The 15,242-nt window shown below is 40.2% G+C and overlaps 2 protein-coding genes across 4 annotated transcripts in view; one reads left to right on the forward strand and one right to left on the reverse strand.

The window, feature by feature from the left end:
* The window catches only part of INTS14 (integrator complex subunit 14), a 32,260-nt gene extending 28,593 nt beyond the window's left edge, over window positions 1–3,667 (forward strand). For all 3 annotated transcript variants that reach the window (XM_043919884.1, XM_043919883.1, XM_043919885.1), the window contains 2 exons: window positions 710–775; window positions 2,834–3,667. In XM_043919884.1, coding sequence (XP_043775819.1) covers window positions 710–775; window positions 2,834–3,085 — 318 coding nt within the window. In that variant the 3' untranslated portion in view covers window positions 3,086–3,667. The remainder of the gene's footprint in view (window positions 1–709; window positions 776–2,833) is intronic.
* A 702-nt stretch (window positions 3,668–4,369) lies between these two features.
* HACD3 (3-hydroxyacyl-CoA dehydratase 3) overlaps window positions 4,370–15,242 on the reverse strand; it is a 30,289-nt gene continuing 19,416 nt past the window's right edge. The window contains exons 7-11 of the mRNA XM_043919887.1: window positions 12,735–12,862; window positions 12,208–12,320; window positions 9,833–9,939; window positions 9,137–9,268; window positions 4,370–6,272 (exon numbers count right to left, since the gene is read on the reverse strand). Coding sequence (XP_043775822.1) covers window positions 6,196–6,272; window positions 9,137–9,268; window positions 9,833–9,939; window positions 12,208–12,320; window positions 12,735–12,862 — 557 coding nt within the window. The 3' untranslated portion in view covers window positions 4,370–6,195. The remainder of the gene's footprint in view (window positions 6,273–9,136; window positions 9,269–9,832; window positions 9,940–12,207; window positions 12,321–12,734; window positions 12,863–15,242) is intronic.

Genomic DNA, 15,242 nt, shown 5'->3' on the forward strand with positions numbered 1-15,242 from the left:
GTTTGGCTTCTCTTAGCGTGATGTTTTCAGCCGTCATGCATGTTGTAGCATGTGTCAGTGCTTCGTTCCTTCTGATGGCTGAGTGATAGTCCATTGTATAAACAGTGGTCCAATGTATAAAGTCCATATCTGTCAATCCATTCATTCAGTTGATGAACTTTTGGATTATTTCTTCCTTTTGGCTATTGTGAATAATGCTGCTATGATCATTTGCCAAGTTTATTTTTTCTTTTGTTGCTGTGTTGTTGTCATGATAAGAGTTTTATAGTTTTAGCTCTTAATATTTAGGCCTCTGATCCATTTTTTAGTCAATTTTGTGGGTATGGTATGAAGTAAGGGTCCAACTTCATTCTTTTGCGGGTGGCTATCCAGTTACTCGGGCACCATTTATTAAAGAGACTTCTTCCCCCCATTGAATGGTCTTGGCATCCTTATCTAAAAGCAGCTGACCATAGATGTTTGGGTTTACTGGGGGTGTTTTTGTGAGACAAGTTCATTTCTGTCGCCATGGGCTTTAGTATCATCAAGCCTTTTGAAGGAGAGAGACGATTTACTAATGCTGAACAATAACATTAACTCAGAAGGGATCCTCATCTTTATACTATAACTCTTTTCTCATTTTCATTTTTTTCCATTTAAAGGTCTCCTTTTATATTCTTTCCCTTTTTACCACAGAATTCTAACATTGAATTCTTTTTACCCTCTATAGACAGATGTACAGAAGATTTTAAGAAATGCAAGGAAACTACCTGAAAAAACACAGACATTCTATAAGGTGAGACTATCAGAATTATAGTAGTTGAAGGTGGGCTCTGTGCTGTGTGCCAGAAATAAACTGTTGCACAGTAGTGTGAACACTGAACATGGACAGGAATTAGAAATATTTGTTTGTGCGTCCAGTTTTTCATCAGTAAAGTCAGCAGAAGTGATAGGCCTGTACCTGCCCTAAAATCCAGGAATCAGGAGTGTTTAAATGGCCTGGTTCTGTGCGCTGGGCCGTCTGGCAGGTCTTCTCTGCGTTGGTGCTGCTGTGAATGGCTGAGGGAAGGAGCTGAGAGGACCTGTGAGTCACAGCCCTGGACCCTCCTTGCTGCTCCCAAATGGGTATCCAGTCTAACCAGGCAGCCAGCGGATGTGTTTTCCAGAGATGGTGTCTGCTCAGAACTTTGCCAGAGGAGCTGCTTCTGGTAACGACTTCTAAAATTGCACACTTGGGAGACTTCCCTGGCGGTCCAGTGGTTAAGACTCCATGCTTCCAATGCAGTGGGCACAGGCTCGATCTGTGGTCGGAGAAATAGGATTTCACATGCCGTGCAGTACAGCCAAGAAATAAAATGAGCCTTTTAAAAATATATATACATTTATAAATTGCAAAAGAATGGCCCTCCAGAATCATACCTTGCTAATGCAGAACCATTGGTGGAGTCAAGCTACAAGAGATGGGATGGAGCTGGGGGGTCGGGGGCGGCATTTAAGTTCACTCTTGCTTCTCCTGTCCTCCTGATATTTGGCTGAAATTAAATTAAATGGCAGTGTGAGGTATGCAGTGCTGTCAGTCGTGTCCTAGCTTGCTAATCTTAAAATATCGTACACACAGTCAGCCCCAGGCTAGCATCTCTTCCAGAGAACATAGGCGCTGTGGGTGTTACCTCATTACCTTTATGTCTTCAAACCTAATTATGTAGCGAGCTGGTGAAATCAGGCAAGAGTTCAGCCAGAGAGTGGTTCAGCCCACCATGCCCCCCACAACCGAAGCCCTTAATCCATATTGGCCCGAGATGACCACCCCGTGGCTGCAGCCCCTGCCTGCAGAGCTGTCCGTTCAAGGTGGCACACTTAACACTCTGGCCTTCTTCTGGACTTCTCATCTGTGACGGATGGTAGTAGAGAGGTGGTCAGAAAGGCTGCTTCTTTCTTGTGGTTTTATATAACCTACATAACAGAGCAGGAAAGGGCCTCTACCAGACGGCTGTGTCTGCCCCTCCAGTGGGCACAGCGGAGGTGATCCTCGTTTTGTAAATGAGGCCACTGACACTCAGAGAGGCTCCACAACTTGCCCAGATCACACTGCTAAGTGATAGATGGGGCATTTCATGTTTCTCTGCTTCCATCCACTATTTGACTTTTCTTTTTGAGGCAATCTTTGGGGTCTGACTTCCTGACTCCTCCAGAGCCGCCTCCAGACATACTCATTGTCATTCAGTCTAAGGCTCCAGCCAGAGAGGCACCAAAGGGTTAAGAGCCCTCTGAGGTTTGGGCGAGCCTTTTCCATACCTGAGTAACAGAGGGGAAGTATCCTCAGAGTTATGAGTTGTTGTTTAGTTGCCAAGTCGTGTCCAACTCTTTGTAACCCCATGGACTGTAGCCCGCCAGGCTCCTCTGTCCATGGGATTCTCCAAGCGAGAATACTGAGCAGGTTGCCATTTCCTTTTCCAGGGGGTCTTCCTGACCCAGGGATCTAACCCACCCTCCTGCATTGGTAGGCAGATTGTTTATCACTGTGCCACCAGGGAAGCCCGGAGTTATGAGTACTGTACATGAAATGATGTGTGCAAAGCACCTCACCATGTTTGGCCTAAGTGGTCATGAACTGTGGTGAGGATGACCTCAGTTTCAGAAACCTGTCATCCTTTGCCTTCTGGCCACCTGTAGAGGAACTACTTCCCAGGCATGTCATCACACCCTTTTATTATTGGCATCTCTGTACAAGTATTTGTTCTGATATAAAAATGCTCATATAAGCTTGGGGGTCAAGGAGAATACATGTCACACTGAGCACTTAGAAAGTATGTGATGAGGAGAATGCATTTTAGGAACATTGGTGTTGTTTCAGGAGCTGAACCGTTTACGGAAGGCTGCCCTGGCCTTTGGTTTCCTGGACCTGCTCAAAGGGGTGGCGGACATGCTAGAAAGGGAGTGCACGCTGCTGCCCGACACGGCTCACCCCGACGCCGCGTTCCAGCTGACCCACGCTGCCCAGCAGCTCACGCTGGCCAGCGCTGGCACCTCCGAGTGTGCTGGCTATGACCACAACATCACACCTTTGCAGACAGACTTCTCTGGGAGCAGCGCAGAGAGAATATGATGCTGACTTTGGAAGCCTTCCTTCCCTTTTTCAAGTGAGAATGATTTCGGGTAAAAACTTTCTCAGTCTGTTTACCTCTGCAGCGGCTACCCGAAGACCTTCCCAAGATTGCCTGAGAAGCACCCCTCACAGGTTTGACTCTGCTACTCCGAGAAGGTTCTGCAAGGTGGGCAGCTGCTTTCTGGAGCTCAGAGTCTTTAAATCCCAAAGACAACTTGTTGCTCCCACAATGGGAACATCTCCTGAAACGCTTGAAGAACTGGCAAGCTTAGAGCCCTCTCCACCATCCTCAGGAAACCGAACAACCTGGGTTCTGTTCCTGAAAGACCTCTCCACTCCTTTCCTCTCCCAACCACAGGGACATTTTCAAGTACCTGTGGTTGGGAGAGGAGACTTGCTAAACACAAACCTGACATCACTAAGCTTCAGAACTTCCTTAAAACTTCGGCAAAAAGTCAGTGGCAACCCTTAGGGTGCTTTTGGTATATCTTGAGATACAAACTTAAACAACAACCATAAATGTATGATCCTCATTTATTCAAATTTTTTTAAAGAAAATAAAATATTTGATTTTCTATAAAATGGTTTCACTGGGAAACCAGTGGGTCTTTGCCTTGGGTCTCTCCTATAACCTAAATATAATTTCAGCTTCCTAAGTGGCATAGATTCTTGAAGGTTCCTTGGGTTCCATATTGACTTCCTTATTTCTGACACTGGTTAGGCCTCACTGCCTAAGCCAGGTTCCATCAAGGTTCTGACATCACTGTAGTCAGTTATGGTTTTAGTTCATCAGCTAGCTTCATGACCTTGGGCAAGTCATCAGACTTCCCTGGGCTTTATTTACATCATCAGTGCTTTTCAGATTGCTCTGTAAACGTCCTAAGGAATTACTCCCTTAGGCTTCAGCCCAGACAACCATGTTGTTTGTTATTTTTAAACTTTTTATTTTGTATTGAGGTATAGCCAATTAAAAATATTGTGATAGTGTTAGGTGAACAGCACAAGGACTCAGCCATACATATTCATGTATCCATTCTCTCCCAAACCCCCCTGCCATCCAGGCCAAGCAACCATGTTTTATTTATTAGTAACCTGCTGAACTGCTATAGAGGCATACCTCGGAGATTTCGGAGATTCACCTCCGGGCCACCACAATAAAGCAAGTATTGTAATAAGGCAAATCACACAAATTTCTTGGTTTCCCAGTATATAAAAAATTTATAGTTTATACTATAGTCTGTTAAATGTGCAATAGCATTATGTCGAAGATAAAATGTACACACCTTGAGTAAAAACTAGTTTATTGGTTAAAAAAAGAAAAGCCAACCATCTTCTTGACAACACAGGGATCTTCAATTTCTGAAAAATGCAAATATCTGTGAAGTGTAGTAAATAAAGGTATGCCATTTTGTCTAAACAAAAGAATTTATCACTAATAATTCTGAAACCATTAGACTAAATGATCTTTAAACACAAGTTACTAGGATTTTGATTGTAAATGTTTTAATAGAAATACACAATCTTCAGCTTTTTCAGACAGCAGTGAGGTTTGTAACAATCACTAAGAATACAAGATTCTTTACAGCATAATCTACTGTAAAGCTGACCTGCCCAATTACACATAGAAAGTTGAGAAGACACCAGAAATTAATACAAACAAATGTTGACAGAAGTTGCAGACATGCAAAATATCCTTCAATGCAGGGAACTTGTAAAAAAAATCAGTCAGCCTATACTAACCACATGTCTTTAGGTCAAACCAAGTTTCCCTCTTGGGCTCAGAGACACAGCATAATCCACTGAGTCCCCCTTCCCCCAGGAACAGTGGGAATGGCAGGACAGAAAGAGCTATCATACCTTAAATTCTTACAGACAAACATTACTTATTTTACTTGGTTTACTTGGAATGTACTAGGGAAAACTTAATTTTTTTGATGATGGCCGTATCTTAAGATTTTTTTCAGTTCCTCTGTTGGTGGACTTACTGTGAGGAATCTTTAAAGGCTCAGATGGTGGTTCTTCAGCCAGAGTTCCCCCTCTGTTTTCACCGGCCTACTGCAGACAGGTGACACAAGAGCAAAATAAAAACCCGGTGTTTCTGAGGCATGTTCAAATACAGACAGTCTCACCGGCTGACTCTGACAGGCAGACAAGTACACGAGCTCCGTCCGAGCAGGGGAGGGAAGGCTGAGTCTGTCTGTCTGTGCACGGCCTAGGACAGGTCTGCAGGTCCTTCTAGTTGGTCTGTCTCATGTTCCCCGTGTGCCACAGGCTGCGTCGCCAGATGGACCTTTTTGATCCCTGTAGTGCCGTCTGGGTTTGGAACTCTTAGAGTCTCACTGTTTCCTCTCTACTGTTTTCGTCTTTCTTTCATGTTGAAAACAGCTGTCATTTAGCTAGGAATGAAGTAAGTGATCATGGTGTTCCAAGGTTCTGACTGGTTTCTCTGAAATCACCCTGTGGCTCTCCAGTGCCCATGCAGGTTAAGATGTTGCTAGAGAGACCAAAAGTTTCACAGGTAATATGTGTCCTCCAGCCCTACCTGGACTCAGAAATGTTTTTATCAGTAACTGAGTCAAACTTAATTTTCAAAAAAAAAAAAAAAATCAATGCCAACCCACTTAACAAGCAGCCGCCTGGGTACAGAATATATTAGGTCTTTTTCTGAGTCACTTTCGGAGCCTGCTATGCAGCTACATAGTCTTTTGTGTTTCTTTTCCCCCACAAGCAATAGCTGCAAAGAACTCATCTCAGCTATAAACATGGCCAGTAGCTGGTAGCCTCAGCGCACTGAAGAATTATCTGGGGCTTGTGTGAAACAGACTGACTAGAGATGGAGTGGGTGGGGGTATGGCTGAGCCTTTTGCTGTCACTTACAGAATACACAAGAGTGAACCTGTCATTGGGTATCAGGAATCCATGTCATGCAAGGACTACACTAAGGTAATACAGTAAATTCAGGAATGTTACTGGGGAAAAAAAGAAGATAGCTCCACTGAGAATTTAATCATTTAACTTTAAAAAAACTTTTACATCAGTACAAGAAGGTAAAACTGTAAGAACTATCGATTAGGCTCAAACTGGCAAGAAGTCATCTAAATCTCTTCTGTTTAGTGGATCTTTTTCTTTTTTTGTCCAAAGCGCCGCCTGCGCTGTTTATAAAGATGACGGAAATTGACATATAACCCTGGAAAAGAAAAGAGGCCAATTAGAATCTTTGTCTCTGTTTATAAGCAGAAGTTCTTGGGGTAGAACAGTCCCTTGCTGTCTGTTTTTCATATCCCACAGCCCTGTGCTTCCTGCAGTTCCTCAGGAAGCACAACCTAGAACACGCATTAACAATGCACTGGAGACAGTTCAGTTCTTCCCCAGTGGGTTTTACAATTTAATTTTCTCCCATGCTTTACTATGAAAATTTTCAAATATACAGGAGATTAAATCATTGTACAGTGAACACCACCTAAATTTAAACTTTAACTGTTTATTACATTTACTTTATCACACACCCATCCCCATCTCATTTTTTATGTATCTCAATGTAAGCTGAAGACATCAGTACACTTCACCCCTAAAAATTTCATTAATTAGAATTCAATATTCTTTTTTTCCTTTCTTTTAAGGTAGGATTTACAGAAACTGAAATATACAAATCTGAAACAGAAAGAGAACCTAATTTTTAATTCAAGGCTAGGCAATAATATGTATTAAGCAATAGCCTAAAAGGTCTGAGACACTTTTCTAGGAAGTACAATTCAGTGAACTAGAAAACAAAGGATTTCAGAGCCAGAAAAAAATCTCAATCCCACGTGATCACTGAGGAGTTCTGTAGCGAAGCCTCACCTTCATTTTTTCATTGTACTTGTTTTATAGAGTTTGATCTATACACAAATAAAATTGCTTGTTATACTGCTCCTAAATTATGCAGATTTAGGGTATCATTCTCAAGAATAAGAACAACTACACACTCATTGTAGGCAAGCTAAATATGGGTATAGAACCTTGTAAGTTAGAATATGCAACACAAGGAAAAGTCACTAGGGTTAGTGAACATTAATATTCATCTTTTTTAGTAAAATATTTTAAGGGTCTTGTCTTTTTTACGAAAATATTTTAAGGGTCTTTCCAAAACTTATTCCTACTCTCAGTAGGTCCATTGCATGCAGCCTAATTACAGTAGTACTAGACTTATGCAGGAGTAGAAGTAAAGCGCTCTTTTAATGAGTGCATTTTCCAAATTGACGCTTACTCTCTTCAAGCACCAAACATTTTAACATTTTTGGTTTGAAATCTTTCTGAAATGGGTAATATCCTTTCTGAAATGGAAAAGAAGAAATGGAACAAAAGGTAACCTTTGTTATGAGGGTACTCATAATGTCTTATTTAACTGCACTTCTGCCACGTGCTGATTCCCTGAGGGGCTCCAAAAGAATGTAGTTCTCTTCTCCCCCATTTCTAAATGGCCAAGATCAGGAATTCTCTGGTGGTCCAGTGGTTAGGACTCAGCTTTCGCTTCCAAGGACCCAGGTTCAGTCTCTGGTCGGGGAACTAAGATCCCACAAAATGCATGGCATGACCAAATAAATAAGTAACCAAGATCACTGGGCTTTCCAACTTCTTGGGTTCACTTTTTGCGGTCTCCTTCTCGGTCTGCGGAAGCCAACCTCCAAGCTGGTCCCCAATAATCCCTACTTCCTGGTACCCCATACCCTTGTGTAGTCCCCTCCCACACACTGTACAAGGTTGATCCTCGTAACAAAAGAGAACACAGCAAAAGTAACAGTAAGTCTGAGTTTAGGTTATAAAAAGGGTGGACCTGATAGAAGTGCTAATTATCACTACAACGGCAATCTTGTTACAACTGATGTATCAAATCAATGTTATATACCTTAAAGTTACACAATGTTTTATGTCAAATATATTTCAATACTACATACATTTTTTAAAGGAAAAAAAAAAAGGCAGTGTGACTTCTGGCTTTCGTCCAGATCACTTGCTTTGGAGAGAAGCCACGTTATGAGCACCCACATGGAGAAGTACTACGGCAGGACCCCGAAGCCCTCCTGCCCACAGCTACACCAGCGAGCCCGCAGTAGAGCCTCCAGCCCCAGTCAAGTCTGCAGAAACTACAGCCCCAGCTGAGCTGACAGCTTGACTGAAACCCCACAAGGGTCCCTGAGCCAGGCCCACGCAGCTTGCCTGCTGCCTGACCCAGAATACATGCGAGATAATAATTGTGTGTTGTCTTAAGCTGCTAAATTTTGGGGTAATTTGTTACACAGAAAAAGATAACTAGTACACTATCTGTGTCACATCCTTCTGTTGCCAGGAGACCAAACAGCCATACTTAAGGCCACTTCATGACTTTTGTGAAATACAACAGGGAGAAATACATATAAATTATATTAAAATGCGTCAGAACTTTATCCAAAGTAAACAGTCCTCCTAGTTAGGAAGGCTTTTAAATCTCTGAAATTTGCAATAATTTAGGTTTACTTCTCTATCCCTTCTTTTAGTTCTTAGGAGATCCCTAGTTTTTAAGACAAGAATTTATGATTTTATATAAAAGCTGATAAGCAAGCAAGGTTTTACATGAGGAATGGGGGCTTTCCTGCTGTCAGGTAGAAGGCTTTGTGACATCTTGCGGCTGCTCGAACGGAGGCCTTTACTGCCTTCTGCCTTGCCACCAACTGTGTTACCACCTCTGCAACAATTCCTCTGGGTAAGGAATCTGCTGCTGAAACCAGCAAAAGTAAAACGAGCTTTTCTTTCAGTTTCAAAAGCGCTTCTTACATTTTTTTAAACATGAAATATGGGAAAGTCTGAATGACCAAGAGCATTTCAAGAAGAGAACTCAGCCAATCAAGATGTGGGAAGAAATATTTCTACATGGCATATTCTCCAGTGGGTCTGTTCTGCAGTGTAATTCATTCTTGAACTTATTTCCACTCTTTTGAAAGCAAGAATAGTAATAGGGATTTCTAAAACTTTGAATCATTTAACTACCTTCTAAGAAGCAACAGAAAAAGAGTCTATTACAGAGCCAATACTTACCTAAAAATAGTAATATAAGGTAAATCTGAAGAAAAAAGGAAAATCTAACTTTGATTTTCACTGGATATGGCAATGTGAAGCTGAATCTTCCTGTTTCATTAAATATTGGAATGGACTGAATCACTGAGACAGCTGAAAGCAGAAATGAGAACTTTTTAGAAGCACATGAAATACAATTACTTACTGATAGAAACTGCTAACTCCTCAAAGCTTCGGTTCTAGGTTTGCTGAAAATGCTCCCTCCTCCCTTTGTACAACAGGCTCGGGCCTCTTCTTTTTTCCCCACTAGCTTTCCTAGGAAACAAGCCTTCAAGCTGATAGCAAAGGTAAATGAGGAACAGTCATTTGATAGCACTGAGCTTCCTATTCTATAAAATGGAGAGAAAAGTGCCTATCTGACTCACTCATTAGGGGTTTGTCATAATAAAATGAAGTCATCAATATGAACATGCTTTGGAAGATTAAAACTACCATATAAATAGGAAGCATGCAATGCATGACCACCCAGCTTCCAAACCTTAACAAAATGAACTACTTCCTTGGAACAGTCTGGACAGCAGGAGTATTGTGGAGGGAAACCACCAGAAAGAAATTCTTCATAAGTTCAACACCCATGTATCAGACTAAAGCTGGCAGAAAGAGAGGTCTGGCTACTCAGTGGAGGTAAGATATAACACCTAGAGTTCTTTAAAGTACCTTCTGCCAAACATCCCATAGGATATAGGGGAATCCACACAGTGTAACGAAGCCATGTGAGCACCTTCCAATCCATGTCAATGCAGGAAAGCATGTAGAAGGGGTACCTATTGGAAATAAGGCATTCACATGTTAAAAACCACTGAATGCAACTCTAGAACATCACTCAAGAAGAGTAATTTCACACTCAGTCACACATGGCTTCTTTTTAGCAGAATTAATGAACTCCCATCGTGCTCTTCCTCCCATCTTCAAAGGATATGAATTCTCGATAATGGCAAAGTAAGTTTAGGTCTCAAAGGAACCTCTGTGAAAAAGTTCAGTACATGGAATAGATACTCAGAAGCATTTTGGCTTTATTCCTGGTTCTGATCTATGTTCTAAGTAGGTAAGGACAGATACTTTGACACTTTATCTCTGCCTAAATGAACATTACCAAAATTAAAGTATAAAAAAAGACCTCTAAGCTATAATCAGGCATAACTCTACTTAAAAAGAGCTAACATAATTTTGTTTCTCCCAAACAGTAAAAGTTACTATTAAGAACCTATAATCTCTCTCACTTTTGTGTTCAGTAGACTAGAGGGTATGCAGGATGCCATGGGATGCAGACTACAGTTAAGACATAATCTAGGGCTGCTAATGTCTTTTCTCCCTCTTAACCGTCAACTTTACCAAAATATCACCAAACCTAGAACTGAGGAGTCAGTTTGCAAAACCAATGCTCCACTTGGCTGAAAAGGGAAAAAGTATGGAATATGTATAGTCTGGTACAGGACATATCTACTTTAATCAGATCTTTTTTAAAAAAAAAAAGGATAATTTCTGCATTTCCCTGGTGGTCCAGTGGTAAAGAATTCACCTGCCAATGTGGGGGGACACGGGTTCGATCCCTGGCCTGGGAAGAGTCTACATGCCTCGGGGCAACTAAGGCCTATGCGCCACAAGGGCTGAGCCTGTGGTTTACAGCCCCCACACAACTAGAGAGTAGCCCCCACTCGCCACAAATAGAGCTCATACACAATGAAGACCCAGCACAGCCAAAAACAAATAAAATTATTTTTTTTTAAAGATAATTTCTTCTACTGACAATCAAAAATGGAAGAATCAGATAAGAGGTCAATTCAAACTTCAGTAATCTTGTAGCAAAAGATTTATTCTATCATCCCTTCTCCAAGGCTGGTCTTTAGTACTTCATCCAACCTGGGATGCTTCTTCAGTCACATGTTTCTTCAGCCCTTTCAAGAATTTTTCCATGTGAATGAGTCCTCTCTTTCCAACAAGACAGCAAGATCCTAAAGGGTAAGATAGGCCTTTGGTTTCTCTGGATCTCTCCCTCTGCTCCCCAGTGTCCAGGCTGGCATTATGATCCACTGAGTGCTTTAAAAAAAAACCCTCAGACTTCCTGGCAATCCGACTCCGTGCTTCCATGGCAGGGGACATGGGTCTGAACCCTGGTCAGGGAACTAAGATCCCGCATGGCATAAGGCCAAAACATAAAATTTTTTAAAAATAAATAGGCGTGTCCAAAGGTAGTGAGTTATCTCAATTGATTGTTCACAGTCAGTTACAGATCGAACTCCTCATTCTACTCTTTCCCTCTTCTCACTACTGCACTTGACCAGTCTTTCATGGTAGCAGCCTAGATGTCCATCGGCAGATGAATGGATAAGGAAGTTGTGGTGCATATGCACAGTGGAATATTACTTGGCTATAAAAAAGGAATGCATCTGAGTCAGTTCTAATGAGGTGGATGAATCTAGAGCCTATTATACAGAGTGAAGTAAGTCAGAAAGAGAAAGACAAATATTGTATATTAACGCATATATATGGAATTTAGAGACAATACTGACGATCCTACATGCAGGGTAGCAAAGGACACACAAAGAACGGACTTTTAGACTCAGGGGGAGAAGGTGAGGGTGGGGTGATTTGAGAGAATAGCACTGAGACATGTATATTATCATATGTAAAACAGATGACCACTGCAAGTTCAATGTATAAAGCAGGGTATCCAAAGTCGGTGCTCTGGGACAACCCAGAGGGATAGGGTAGGGAGGGAAGAAGGTGCAGGGTTCAGGATGAGGGGATACATGTATACCTGTGGTCAATTCATGCTGAAGTATGGCAAAAACCATCACAATATTGTAATTATCCTCTAATTACAATAATTAATTAAAAATAAAAATTTTAATTAAAAAAGTATCTTTAATTTTTTAATTAAAAAAAAACACTGTCTCAACTTTGCAGAGCACATAGATGTAGGTAGAACTCTCCACACATGAAAATTTTAAATCAAATGAGACTCTGGATAAGACAGAGTCTTATCCATAGTAGGAGGAGCACTCAAACACCATCCTGGCATTTCTACCCACCTGAAAATTTCAACTGTGCTCCATATATAAAACACAAAGAAAACCACAGCTTTGTTTTGCATTTCTTCCATGGTACCAAAGATGATAAACAAAATGAAGTTTCTTCCAAGAAGCTATTAAAAAGACCCAAAAGAGAAAAAAAAATTTTTTAATACATTTTTAAGACAACAGGTAAATGTGTCATCTGAAACATAACCCCATTAAATTCAAGGTAAATAGAAAAAGACTGAGAACAACTTAGAACAAGTTTAAGTACCAAGTCAGTACCAGTATCATAGATCGTGTGTGTGTGTGTGTATTCAGATAAAACACTGCTATTTCTCTGCAAACAGGTAGAAAAGTTAAAGTACCCAAGCCAGTACCAGTATTTCTGGACAGATTTTGTGTGTCTGTATTCAGAGAAAACAATGCTATTTCTCTGCAAACAGGTATTTTTACTCATTGAAACTTCTCAGCAAAGTGTGGGTACTTACTAAACAAACATCGAAACCCTGCATTCCCCACCCTTGAGCTCAACTGCTCAATACCTGGAAAAGAGAAGGTATCGCTGGTGTCTTAGTGACTCCAATTGCTGCATTGATAGATTCCACGGCTGCCAGCATCTGGCAAAAATACATCATGTCAGCCACAGTGTGGAACGTGTCATAGAAGGACTCTATGGGACAAATACATATTAAGGGTAAATCAACTGGCAAATACCAACACAGAAGTATTTTGCAATCTAGATAAGCCTTTACATGAAACGGATTTTAGGGAAAGCATAATAAACATCCAGTCAGATTCAAGTTCACTACTCAAGCTGGAGGGGAGCAGGCCTCCATGGGCCTAATTAGTAAATTTTGTTGGTTACCAGTAAGTTAACACATAAACCTTGTATGCCCTTCTCAATTTTAAAAAGCAAGAAAAAAAGCATACCTAGATTTCACTCACTTATTATATGCTGAAAAATCTACGTATCAAGCACACTGGTAATTCTTTTCAGATCCATTATCTCATTTAATTTAAAGCTAAAACTGTATTATATATTGAATGAAACCTAGCTTTTTAAAATATCAAAACTATACAATCATAAATACATGCAGAGGTACAAAAGTACTGAACAAAATTAACTTTCAAAAACCTTAATTGTCTTTATATATTTAATCCTATTAATTCTCATTCTGAGAACATACCCTAACTAAAAAATCTAAAATGAAAAAGAATAAAAGCTTCAGCAAGGAGATTGTTCTCTGAAATATTACATATTTCTAAGTGCACTAAAACAGAAATGGTCTAAACCTACAAGTATGGAAAGTTTGTGTAAACTACAATATATCTATTTCATGGAATATTATATAACAAATTAAAATGAGTTATTGCTTATATGAGGTCAACAATTGTGGTATTAATTTGGAGTGGTCCATAATTTAATATCCTTCACTTTTCATACTGACCCTCACTTGACATCCTGAATTCTTACATTTCTCTTTGCAGTGTTTCTCAAGAAGGGCACCACTGACATTTTGAGCAAGACAGTTCTTAGTCCTGCATATTGTAAAGGTTTAGGATTCTTGTCTCCCTGCCTATTAAAGTAGAGTCTTTAAGAAATGGCAGAGTTAGGCAAGTTACCAGCAAAGATGACACTGCAGGCTCCTCAAAAGAACACAGTTTAAATATCAAATGAATAAAACAGGCCCTGGCAAGACTGAAAACACTCTCTAATTGCAAAAATGATCCACTCTACAATCCTGCTACAAAGTCAAATGTGAATCCACAAATGACTAAGTTCAAAACTTGATTAGTTATTTTCTTTGAAGAAGTAATGCAAAATTATAATTTAAATTTTGCTGTAAAAAATTTATTCATAATTTTAAATGCCCCTTGTGAAGACAAAAATCACATTTTTTTTTCACCATTTACAGTGAAATTCTGGTATCTTTCTTCAAGAGATTCACTTCTTAATTTTTTGGACAAATTATCTTTGACAAATAAAGTTCTCCATTATTTTGAACTAGAAAATTGTGACTTAAGATTTGGCATATGGTAAATAAAAGTAGATCTTGTTGCTTTGCCTCTGATTTTATGGGAAATTCATCCTTGTTTCAATTCAGGAATAGAAATCTGATTTCTAAAATGATTGTTATAAAGAATATTAATGACATTAACATGCTTATAATACTGTTTTAAAAACAAAATGCAAAACTGTATACACAGCATGATTATAATTTTTAACTGCAGGAGAAAAAATAAAGACTAAAAGGAAATGGATGGAAATATTAAAAGCGATGGACAATGGCTTATTCACCTCCCCTTCCAGGCCCCCCACACCTCCTCCCCACTCTTCTCCCATTTTCAAACTTTCTTAAATTGCTCCCTTTACTTTTTTAAAATTTTTATTTATTTATTTATGGCTGTGCTGGGTCTTCATTGCTGCCCATGAGCTTTCTCTAGCTCCAGCGAGTGGGGGCTACTCTTCTTGTCGTGCGCAGGCTTCTCACTGCAGTGGCTTCTCCTGTTGTGGAGCGTGGGCTCTGGGCGCACAGGCTCAGTAGCTGAGCCTAGTTGCCCTGTGGCATGTGGGATCTTCCCAGACGACGGACTGAACCCATGTCCCCTGCATTAGCAGGCCGATTCTTAACCACTGGATCACCAGGGAAGCTCCAGCCCATTTACTTTTATGATCTGAAAAAAACTGTTTAAAGTACTAACAAGGTACTCATGTTAATGGACAAGGATTTAAATAGTGGTAGTATACAACAGTACACTCTTTCTGGGCAGTATACATCAGAATCCTTAAAAACAACCTGCCCTTTAGTCTCATAATTCTTCTTCAAGAACTTTTCTTAAGAAAGGTACATGGGTTTATTAGGAAGATATCCAACAAAGTGCCAAGAATCTATCACTCTGATAGATGGAATTACAGCAGAGTTTAAGTATTTAAGTAATTAACACATTTTTATAATTAGAAAAAAACTTTATTTAATAAAAAAAAGTATTAATAGTTAAACACGAGTTTCTACAAGTTTGCTACTTCCTTAACATGCGGCTGCTGCTGC

This window comes from Cervus elaphus, chromosome 12, assembly GCF_910594005.1.
Source record: "Cervus elaphus chromosome 12, mCerEla1.1, whole genome shotgun sequence".
In the NCBI taxonomy this organism is placed as follows: Eukaryota; Metazoa; Chordata; class Mammalia; order Artiodactyla; family Cervidae; genus Cervus; species Cervus elaphus.